Below are 12,480 nucleotides of genomic sequence, written 5' to 3'. Positions count from 1 at the left end.
TTACAATTGCGACCTGGCCAAGATAAAGCAAAGCAGTTCGACACATACAACGACACAGAGTTACACATGGAATAAAACAAACATACAGTCAATAATACAGTATAAACAAGTCTATATACGATGTGAGCAAATGAGGTGAGATAAGGGAGGTAAAGGCAAAAAAAGGCCATGGTGGCAAAGTAAATACAATATAGCAAGTAAAACACTGGAATGGTAGATTTGCAATTGGAGAATGTGCAAAGTAGAAATAAAAATAATGGGGTGCAAAGGAGCAAAATAAATAAATAAATTAAATACAGTAGGGAAAGAGGTAGTTGTTTGGGCTAAATTATAGGTGGGCTATGTACAGGTGCAGTAATCTGTGAGCTGCTCTGACAGTTGGTGCTTAAAGCTAGTGAGGGAGTTAAGTGTTTCCAGTTTCAGAGATTTTTGTGCAGTTTCAGAGAATTTTTCAATTTATATTGTTTTTAAAGATGAGCCTACTCTCATTGATAATACAATTATGACTATGTGTTCTGTAATGATTTCTACACAGGAGCATAACATTTTTACTCTGATATTTCATAATGAATGTTGCCATTGGGTTGTTCCTTTAAATGGGCGTTTCTACTTTGCCTAGGACTAAGCGATTGGACAGGAGAAGGGAAGTTAGTTTCTCTCAGATTCTGGGAATTGAATGTAGGTTTCGTTGAAGGTTGTTACTAATATAGTGATCTATAATAGTATGTTGCAATCCCATAAATGATCCTGATCTACTGAAATGTTGTGTCTGAACGGCGTTTTGTTGTTTTGGACTCTCTGTCATGTCCTCAGACAAGGTAATCTATTTCCCCCCCAACATTGGCTATTATTCCTACTTCTTCGGTTTCGATTTAAAGGCTACACTTTTTTCATAATGTTTGTAAGTAGCTAGCTGGTCAGCAGTCTAGGATTTCCTTTTCTAACGTTAGCTAGCATAAAATCATGAGCATTTTGATCTAACTGTAAATGTCTAGAGACATTCCTGATGGACACTCTTACTGACAGTTGTGTCTGCTTTGCGTGATGTATTGTTGTCTCTACCTTCTTGCCCTTTGTGGTGTTTTCTGTACCCAACAATGTTTGTACCCTGTTTTGTTCAGCTACCATGTTGTGCTGCTGGCATGCTGTGTTGTCATGTGTTGATGCCATGTTATCTTCTTAGGTCTCTGTTTATATAGTGTTGTCTCTCTTGTCCTATATTTTTATTTGATTTATTTTTAAATCCCAGCCCCCATCCCCGGGCAGGAGGCCTTTTGGGAGGCCGTCATTGTAAACAAGAATTTGTTCTTAACTGACTTGACTTATTTAAAATAAAAAATAAATGTATTAGGCTCCAGAAAGTGATGAATCTTTTGCCTGTAGCATGGTCTGAGGATGAGCTGTCATCTCCACGGGACGTGCGCGTTGACTCTGCTGTGCATTGGAGCCCCGTCACAGACAGGCCAGGGATAAAGTACACGGTTCAGTACAGGACGTGAGTATGTCTAGTAGCTGTAGTACATGGGTTAAATCAAATCAAAGTTTATTTGTCTACAACAAAAAGGTATTAAGTGAACAAAAAGTAAAGAAATAAAAACAACAGTTAAAAATACAGTGAAAAACAGTAGCAAGGTTTTATACAGTAGAGAGGCTATATACAGTAGAGAGGCTATATACAGTAGTGAGGCTATATACAGTAGTGAGGCTATATACAGTAGTGAGGCTATATACAGTAGTGAGGCTATATACAGTAGAGAGGCTATATACAGTAGAGAGGCTATATACAGTAGAGAGGCTATATACAGTAGAGAGGCTATATACAGTAGAGAGGCTATATACAGGCACTGGTTAGATATTTTTTAAAACAAATGTATTGTTAATAATGACAATTTCAACAATACTGAATTAACACTTACTTTAACTTAATATAATACATCCATATAATCAATTTAGCCTCAAATATATAATGAAACATGTTCAATTTGGTTTAAATCATGCAAAAACTAAGTGTTGGAGAAGAAAGTAAAAGTGCAATATGTGCAACATACGGCTCTCGAACTTTGCCTCTCCCGATTCCGTAGAGTTGTAACTTTAAAACAAATATGAAGTAATATCTTGTTAGATTTTCCCCCAAACAAAATGATTTGTATTCAGGACAAATAGTTACTTTCTTTCCTACATTTTTGGCAGTATTACTTTAGTACCTTATTACAGACAGGATGGATGTTTTGGACTATTTTTTATTCTGTACAGACTTCCTTCATTTCACTCATTTATGTTAGTATTGTGGAGTAACTACAATGTTATTGCTCCATCCTCAGTTCTCTCCTCTTACATCAGGTTTAAAATCACCATTGGCCTCATGGTGAAATCTCTGAGTGGTGTCTTTTCACTCACGACAACTTAGTTAGGAAGGATCTTTGTAGTGACTGGGTGTATTGATGCACCATCCAGAGTGTAATTAATAACGTTCCCCATGCTCAAAGGGATATTCAATGTCTGCCTTTTTTTTTTTTTGCCCATCAACCAATAGGTGCCCTTCTTTGCAAAACATTGGACAACCTCCCTGGTCTTTGTGGTTGAATATGTGCTTTTAAATTCACTGCTCGACTGAGGGACCTTACAGATACATTTATGTGTGGGATACAGAGGTGGTGCAGTCATTTAAACAAATTATGTTTAACAGCATTATTGCACACAGTTAGTCAATGCAACTTAATAAATGACATATTAAGCACATCAAATCAAATCTATTTATAAAGCCCTTCGTACATCAGCTGATATCTCAAAGTGCTGTACAGAAACCCAGCCTAAAACCCCAAACAGCAAGCAATGCAGGTGTAGAAGCACGGTGGCTAGGAAAAACTCCCTAGAAAGGCCAAAACCTAGGAAGAAACCTAGAGAGGAACCAGGCTATGTGGGGTGGCCAGTCCTCTTCTGGCTGTGCCGGGTGGAGATTATAACAGAACATGGTCAAGATGTTCAAATGTTCATAAATGACCAGCATGGTCCAATAATAATAAGGCAGAACAGTTGAAACCGGAGCAGCAGCACGGCCAGGTGGACTGGGGACTGGGGACAGCAAGGAGTCATCATGTCAGGTAGTCCTGAGGCATGGTCCTAGGGCTCAGGTCCTCCGAGACAGAGAAAGTAAGAGAGAAAGAGAGAATTAGAGAGAGCACACTTAAATTCACACAGGACACCGAATAGGACAGGAGAAGTACTCCAGATATAACAGACTGACCCTAGCCCCCCGACACATAAACTACTGCAGCATAAATACTGCAGGCTGAGACAGGAGGGGTCAGGAGACACATCTTTACTCCTGTTTTTTAGGCTTGCCATAACACAGGACTTATTGACTTCTTATTTTCTGATCATTTAAATCAAATTCCACTTTAACATCATTGTGTATTGTGTGTAGATCAGTGACATAAAAACCTAAATCATATCCATTTTAAATTCAATTCTGTAACACAACAGAATGTGGAAAAAGTCAAGGGTGTGAATACTCTCTGAAGGCAATGTTGATCGGTGTTCCAGGTCAGTTGACCAGCAAAAACTCCTGGCCCCCCGAAGGATATATGTTTTGCTCGGTTATGACACAGTTATTTCCTCATCTGAGCCTTCTTTTTAATCCACAGCAGTGACCGCGAGAAGTGGCACAACATTTCGGGCTGTGTTCAGACCGAGCTCACCACCTGTAATATACAGTCTGGATGTGTGATGGCGCGAGTCCTGGCTCAGGAAGGGAACCGCACGTCCAGACCCGTCGAAGCCTGTCGACATGGTAACGGATCATTCTACTTCAGTCATGATACACTGTGTATACAATTTGGATCTGGCCTGTTTCATGTCATGTCCAAGGCCTAGTCTTCTTCATCAGTAGGCCAGCGCACTGGTAGCATTGTGGTTTGCTGCGAAAGCTTGAGCAACGGTATTTTTAAATCAAGTTCCCCACTCCTTCTCTTTCTGACCCACCCACCCCTCTCCTTCTGACCCACCCCTCTCCTTCTGACCCACCCCTCTCCTTCTGACCCACCCCTCTCTTTCTGACCCACCCCTCTCCTTCTGACCCACCCACCTCTCTCCTTCTGACCCACCCACCCCTCTCCTTCTGACCCACCCACCCCTCTCCTTCTGACCCACCCATCCCTCTCCTTCTGACCCACCCACCTCTCTCCTTCTGACCCACCCACCCCTCTCCTTCTGACCCACCCACCCCTCTCCTTCTGACCCACCCACCCCTCTCCTTCTGACCCACCCACCCCTCTCCTTCTGACCCACCCACCCCTCTCCTTCTGACCCACCCACCCCTCTCCTTCTGACCCACCCACCCCTCTCCTTCTGACCCACCCACCCCTCTCCTTCTGACCCACCCACCCCTCTCCTTCTGACCCACCCACCCCTCTCCTCCTGACCCACCCACCCCTCTCCTTCTGACCCACCCACCCCTCTCCTTCTGACCCACCCACCCCTCTTCTTCTGACCCACCCACCCCTCTTCTTCTGACCCACCCACCCCTCTCCTTCTGACCCACCCACCCCTCTCCTTCTGACCCACCCACCCCTCTCCTTCTGACCCACCCACCCCTCTCTTTCTGACCCAACCCTCTCTTTCTGACACACCCACCCCTCTCCTTCTGACCCACCCACCACACTCCTTCTGACCCACCCACCACACTCTTTCTGACCCACCCACCCCTCTCCTTCTGACCCACCCACCCCTCTCCTTCTGACCCACCCACCCCTCTCCTTCTGACCCACCCACCCCTCTCCTTCTGACCCACCCCTCTCTTTCTGACCCACCCCTCTCCTTCTGACCCACCCACCCCTCTCCTTCTGACCCACCCACCCCTCTCTTTCTGACCCACCCACCCCTCTCTTTCTGACCCACCCCTCTCCTTCTGACCCACCCACCCCTCTCCTTCTGACCCACCCACCCCTCTCCTTCTGACCCACCCACCCCTCTCCTTCTGACCCACCCACCCCTCTCTTTCTGACCCACCCCTCTCCTTCTGACACACCCACCCCTCTCCTCCTTACCCACCCCTCTCCTTCTGACCCACCCACCCCTCTCCTTCTGACCCACCCCTCTCCTTCTGACCCACCCACCCCTCACCTTCTGACCCACCCCTCTCCTGACCCACCCACCCCTCTCCTTCTGACCCACCCACCCCTCTCCTTCTGACCCACCCACCCCTCTTCTTTTGACCCACCCACCCCTCTCCTTCTGACCCACCCACCCCTCTCTTTCTGACCCACCCCTCTCCTTCTGACCCACCCACCCAGCTGATTCTTGCAGCCCTGAAGTCCAGTTGACCTCCAAGGAAGGACTTCTGATGGTCCACATGGTAAAGAACAACCGTCTACTGGAGGATAACGGAGGCCATTTTGAATACAACGTTCAATATGGCCGAGACGGGGAGGAGCTCAAAGTGAGTAGCAACGGGTTTAAAATAAATAAATACATTTAAATTAAAAATGAATGCAGGTTTTCTTTATCCAGCACTGAAACACCGTATTCATCCAAGGTTTGGGCAATTCATTGGGACGTTATCAGGCGTTTTGGTGATCCCCACTGTAGGATGTTAGTGTGATCGAAGATGAGTTGATGTGTCTCTCTCTACCCTTGTTTTAGCAGGATCTTTACACCCCCACATCCCGTATGACCATCAAACATCTGGATGTGGGCCGGAGGTACTGTGTACAGGTCCGGTATTTCTGTTACCAAAAACCCTTTGGAAACCCCAGCGTTCAACATTGTGAGTCCATCCAAGAGTCAGGTGAGGCTCATCCAGGCGTTCTCTGTATTAGTTGACTTGCTGTTACCGTTATCCTATCCTCTAATGCAGGTATTCCCAAACTGGGGTACCCCCCCCCAAAAAATATATATATATTCTTCACATTTTCAAACAGTTCATTTTATATTTTACAACGGGGCTATTATACATTTGGGTGAGTTTTTTTCTCTCTCGCCTGGGTAGCCTTGTTTCACTGCCAAAAATAAAATTAAACCATCTAGTGTTCAGCGAAATGACAACACAATGTCAAATACAGGTAGCCTTGTCAAATAATTAACATCCAATCACATTAAACGTTACTCTCTCGCGGGAATTCCACTAACGTTCCGTAGGTAGCTAAACGTAGCTGCTGCTCGTGTTGGTATCTGTACTGATGGCGCGAAAGCCATGACAGGGAGACAGTGGCGTGCAAGCAGTTGCTCCCGACGCCACTTGGGTACACTGCAGCATCCACCGAGAGGCTGTTGCTGCCAAGGGAATGCCTGACAGCTTGAAAGACGTTTTGGACACTACAGTGAAAATGGTTAACTTTGTTAAAGCAAGGCCCCTGAACTCTCGTGTATTTTCTGCACTATGCAACGATATGGGCAGCGACCATGTAACACTTATACAACATACAGAAGTGCGCTGGTTATCAAGGGGAAAAGTAGTGACACATTTTTTTTTTTAATTGAGAGACGAGCTTAAAGTTTTCTTTTACTGACCATCATTTTCACTTGTCTGATGAGGAGTTTCTCACACGACTGGCCTGTCTGGGTGAGGTTTTTTTCTCGCCTGAATGGTCTTAATCTAAAAAATGGATTTACAGCGACTCTCCGCAACTATTATCAATGTACGGGACAAAATTGAGGCTGTGATTTAAGAATTTGGAGCTCTTCTCCAGGTCTTTCCATCATTGTATGATTTTTTTGTTGTTGTTGTGTTTCCAATGAACTCGAGCTTACGGACAATGTCAAATGTGATATAGCGACGCACCTGAGTGAGTTGGGTGCGCAATTACGCTGTTACTTTCCCAAAACGGATGACACAAATAACTACATTCGTTATCATGCCTTGCCTCCAGTCCACTTACCGATATCTGAACAATTGCAACAAGCGGTTCTGTGAAAATTGTATTTCATCAGAAGCCACTGCCAGATTTCTGGATTGGGCTGCGCTCAGAGTATCCTGCATTGGCAAATCGCGCTGTTAAGACACTGATGCCCTTTGCAACCACGTACCTATGTGAGAGTGGATTCTCAGCCCTCACTAGCATAAAAAAATACAGGCACAGACTGTGTGGAAATTGATTTAAGTCTGAGTTTTACATGTAAGATGGTTAAATAAAGAGCAAAATGATTGATTATTATTATATTATTTGTGCCGTGGTCCTATAAGAGCTCTTTGTCACTTCCCACGAGCCAGCCTGTGACAATAACTCACACTCATTCTTGTGTTTAGTGTGTGTGTGTGTGGCAGGCTTACAATGATGGCACACAAAAAACATTTGAGAGTGCGCTGACCCTGGTTCTAGAGGGCGTGCGCAGCTGGAGGTTGAATGTTTGAAGGGGTACGGGATGATAAAACGTTTGGGAACCACTGTTCTAATGATAACACCTAGTAACTCCTCATTCTCTCTCTCAAAACACTCAAAGGCCAGTTATAAGTACACCACCTCGCTCGCGAAAATGGTTCGCTCCTACAGACAGTGAGTCACGTGGCAGTGCATTCGGATAGTAGACCCCTTGACTATTTCCACATTTTGTTACGTTACAGCCTTATTCTAAAATTGATTACATACTTTTTTCCCCCCGCCTCGTCAATCTACACAAAATACTCCATAATACATCCAGAACAGCCTGACTTCTTCGGGGCATGGAAACGTTTCCAAATTGGTATCAATAGACCTAATGCGTGCCATGAAAAAAATCCCCCACACCATTACACCACTGCCACCAACCTTGGCTTTTTCCTCATCTTGGTACGTTACAGCCTTTTTATAAAAACAATTAAAAAATCTTGCAAAAATGTAAAAAAGTTTGGACACCTACTCATTTAAGGGTTTTTCTCTACTTTGACTATTTTCTACATTGTAGAATAATAGTGAAGACATCAAAACTATGAAATAACACATATGGAATCATGTAGTAACCAAAAAAGTGTTGAACAGATATTTATATTTGAGATTCTTCAAAGTATCCACCCCTTTGCCTTGATTACAGCTTTGCACACTCTTGGCATTCTCTCAACCAGCTAGACCTGGAATGCTTTTCCAACAGTCTTAAAGGAGTTCCCACATATGCTGAGCACTTGTTGGTGGCTTTTCCTTCACTCTGCGGTCCAACTCATCCCAAACCATCTCAATTGGGTTGAGGTTGGGTGATTGTGGAGGCCAGGTCATCTGATGCAGAACTCCATCACTCTCCTTCTTGGTCAAATAGCCCCATACACAGCCTGGAGGTGTGTTTTGGGTCATTGTCCTGTAGAAAAACAAATGATAGTCCCACTAAGCGCAAACCAGATGGGATGGCGTATCACTGCAGAATGCTGTTTAAGTGTACCTTGAATTCTAAATAAATCACTGACAGTGTCACCAGCAAAGCACTCCCACACCACCTCCTCCATGCGTCAAGTACTGAGTAAAGAGACTGATATTTCAGGCAAGCCACACTGCTTCTTGACACAATGCCCACATAACCCGGAAGCCAGCCGCATCGAAGGAAACACCTGGCAACCGTGTCAGCATGCACTGTGCCCGGCCCGCCACAGGAGTCAGTAGTGCGTGATGGGACAAGGACATCCCCTAACCTGGACGACGCTGGGCCAATGGTGTTCTTCGGCTTGCAAGCTTTTTCCTCCAAACATAACGATGGTCATTATGGCCAAACAGTTATATTTTTGTTTCATCAGACCAGAGGACATTTCTCCAAAAAGTACGATCTTTGTTCCCATGTGCAGTTGCAAACCGTAGTCTGGCTTTTTTATGGCGGTTTTGGAGCAGTGGCTTCATCCTTGCTGAGCGGCCTTTAGGGTTATGTCGATATAGGACTCGTTTTACTGTGGATATAGATAATTTTGTACCTGTTTCCTCCAGCATCTTCACAAGGTCCTTTGCTGTTGTTTTGGGATTGATTCGCACTTTTCGCACCAAAGTACGTTCATCTCTAGGAGACAGAACGCGATTCCTCCACATTCAACTTAGTGTATGTAAACTTCTGACCCACTGGAATTGTGATACAGTGAATTACAAGTTAAATAATCTGTCTATTAACAATTGTTGGAAAGATTATTTGTGTCATGCACAAAGTAGATGTCCTAACCGACTTGCCAAAACTATAGTTTGTTAATAAGAAATTTGTGAAGTGGTTGAATAACGAGTTTTAATGACTTCAACCTAAGTGTATGTAAACTTCCGACTTCAACTGTATCTATATGAATCTATATTGATAGATGGATATATCTATATCGCTCCCTATTTCTCTGTGTGAGATGTATGTTATCTTCTTGTACAGAAAGGACAAAGAAAAAGAAGATTGTGGCGATTGGTGTGACCTCTACCATCCTGTTGGGTGTCTTGGTAGTGGGCCTTATGCTCTTCATCTACAGGCACCATAAGAAAATCAAACAGTTCCTTCAGCCCCCACTACGGTTACCAGACCACTATTGTGAGGTACGTCTTTCCACGGATACAGTGATCATAGATGTGTTGTTTCATGTGATAACGGCGTCTGTTCATATGGGTGCCTGTCAACTAAATGCCCTTTTCATTTGAGTCAAATTTGAGTCTCATCACAGTTTGTAATACCTCCTTTACCTATAGTAAACACACAGTGTCTCCTGAAAGTATTCTTACCCCTTGACCTATTCCACGTTTTGATGTTGTTACAGCCTAAATGCTAAATGGATTAAATTTATTTTTCACACGATACCCCATAATGACAAAGTGAAAACATGTTTCTAGAAATGTTAGCAAATGTATTGACAATTAAATACAGATGTAATTTTCTTAACTATTAAGTATTCACAATCCTTTGGTATGAAACTCCAAACTGAGCTCAGGTGCATCCAATTGACTTTTATGGTCCTTGAGATGCATGGAAGAATTTGAGAAAAATCCACAAATCCAGATGTGCAAAGCTGATACAGACATACCCGAGACGAATATGTCGAGGGGTTTGAATTCTTTCCGATGGCATTGTATGTTTACTATAGGCAGGGTTTACTAGGCTGCCTATAGGCCTAGTGGTTAGAGCGTTGGACTAGTAACCTAAAGGTTGCAAGTTCGAATCCCCGAGCTGACAAGGTACAAATCTGTCGTTCTGCCCCTGAACAGGCAGTTAACCCACTGTTCCTAGACCAGTTAACCCACTGTTCCTAGACCAGTTAACCCACTGTTCCTAGGCCGTCATTGAAAATAGGAATTTGTTCTTAACTGACTTGCCTAGTAAAATAAAGGTAAAATTAAATTTAAAATTAATGAGGCAAATGTGATGTGACAAAAACAGAGGGCATTTAGTTAACTAATATGACCCTGGTTTCATGATTTTGAAAATAACTAGACTAAATCTGCTATTTAATCTATTTATTTTAGTCTAAATTATTCAGATTAGATTAAATCTAAAAAAAAAAGTGCCAAAATTAACAGGCATCTGTTAATGTGACTCCCTTGCGTAAATAAAATGCATCAGTTGCCTTGTGCGAGCCAGAATGGCCCATAGGGCAGGAGACTATCTCCTGTTTCTGTGGCGTTAGGCCCCTTGATGTACAAGTAGCTTACAACCCCTGGACAAAGCACTAACAACTTTCACGATTGGGTTGATTTTCCAGTACCTGTCAGGGGTGTTCCCCCAGCAGGCCCTGTCCCTCACAACCAGTCCCTGTGAAGAACGCCATGATCTCATCTCCATCATCTGCCTTGAAGAGGACCTGATTCCTGAGTCTGACAGAGAACAGGATTATGACTCATCTAATGGACTGGATTTCTTAGATCATTATGAATGATCCTGTTTGAGATGAACTTGATAGCGTCAGAACATTAACTAGGGGCGGCAGGTAGCCTAGTGGTTAGCGTGTTGGGTCAGTCACCGAAAGGTTGCTGGATCGAATCCCCGAGCTGACAAGGTGAAAATATGTCGTTCTGCCCCTGAGCAAGGCAGTTAACCCACTGTTCCCCGGTAGGCCATCATTGTAAATAAGAAGTTGTCTAGTGAACTGATTTGCTTAGTGAAATAGTTTTATAGTAGGCCTGGCTATTGCACTGTTTCCACTCCAAAGGCTTTGCTTAGCATCAGCTACCAACATTATTGTTGATCAAAAGAAAACAACTATTTTACTATAAAGTAAACATCTGTGGGTATTTCAGTTTGCTCTGCAACCGGGGCCAGAGAAAGGTGCTTGTGTCTCAGTAATTACACCTACCCAGTAGCTGGATATTCATTGGATAATAATAGGTGCAATCAGGTAGTCCAGCTAAAAATAGAACCACTATACATTTCTAAATCATTTTAGGAAAGTGCTGAGGTTTTCTGGAAAAGTAAGAAAGTGTCCTTGGGCCAGGACTTAAATTGGGGATTTTTTGTTTGTTACATTACTGCTGTATATTACAAATCTGTACATTTCACACTATTTCTAAGTATAAAAAAAAATTATTAGAATGTTTAATGGGGTACTTTGGGATTTGAGCAATGCTAACTACCGTTAGTGCAATGACCGGGAAGTTCATGGGTATCTGCTAGCAGGTAATGTTACGAACCAATTAAATGACATTTTCCCTGGGGTGTACTGTATGTATGTTCAAAGTTGGTTATGTCTTAAGTGTAAAAAGTGTGTTGAGACCTATATGCTGTCACTTTATACGTTCTCCTCGTACTAATTGAATTTATTTTTTATATCGATTGTATTTCTTCTGTCAAATCCTTTTTATTACTTCATGCTGTTAATAAACGTTTGGACACAGTCAAGGGTGTTTCTTTATTTTGACGATAGTGAAGACCAAAAAAACACTGAAATACCACATAGAATCATGTAGTAGCCAAAAAAAGTGTGAACGAATCAAAATATATTTTATATATTAGATTCTTTAAAGTAATGTTCGGTTTGGGGGAATATGAAATATACTTATTCATGTCACTGAGGGAGAGAGGGTAATGTAACGTTTACATTATGTCAGGATATGTCACTGAGGGAGAGAGGGTAATGTAACGTTTACATTGTCAGGATATGTCACTGAGGGAGAGAGGGTAATGTAACGTTTACATTATGTCAGGATATGTCACCGAGGGAGAGAGGGTAATGTAATGTTTACATTATGTCAGGATATGTCACTGAGGGAGAGAGGGTAATGTAACGTTTACATTGTCAGGATATGTCACTGAGGGAGAGAGGGTAATGTATAACATTTACATTATGTCAGGATATGTCACTGAGGGAGAGAGGGTAACGTAATGTTTACATTATGTCAGGATATGTCACTGAAGGAGAGAGGGTAGTGTAACGTTTACATTATGTCAGGATATGTCACTGAGGGAGAGAGGGTACTGTAACGTTTACATTGTCAGGATATGTCACTGAGGGAGAGAGGGTAATGTAACGTTTACATTGTCAGGATATGTCACTGAGGGAGAGAGGGTAATGTATAACATTTACATTATGTCAGGATATGTCACTGAGGGAGAGAGGGTAATGTAACGTTTACATTA

General features: G+C 43.0%; 1 protein-coding gene across 4 annotated transcripts; it reads left to right on the top strand.

Annotated features, from left to right (window-relative positions):
- Positions 1-597: 597 nt before the first annotated feature.
- Positions 598-11,742, top strand: ifngr2a (interferon gamma receptor 2a). 4 transcript variants are annotated; one of them, XM_021598047.3, is made up of 7 exons: positions 598-818; positions 1,384-1,495; positions 3,648-3,790; positions 5,292-5,437; positions 5,641-5,785; positions 9,295-9,452; positions 10,610-11,742. In XM_021598047.3, exons 1-7 carry the CDS (start codon positions 761-763, stop codon positions 10,781-10,783), a joined length of 936 nt encoding a protein of 311 aa, XP_021453722.3. In that variant the 5' UTR covers positions 598-760; the 3' UTR covers positions 10,784-11,742.
- The last annotated feature ends 738 nt before the right edge of the window (positions 11,743-12,480 follow it).

The sequence above is a fragment of the Oncorhynchus mykiss genome, chromosome 3 (assembly GCF_057628025.1).
Source record: "Oncorhynchus mykiss isolate SJ-2025 chromosome 3, ASM5762802v1, whole genome shotgun sequence".
NCBI classification, from domain to species: domain Eukaryota; kingdom Metazoa; phylum Chordata; class Actinopteri; order Salmoniformes; family Salmonidae; genus Oncorhynchus; species Oncorhynchus mykiss.
Note: the sequence above shows the minus strand (reverse complement) of the source record. Positions and strands in the feature narration are given on the sequence as shown.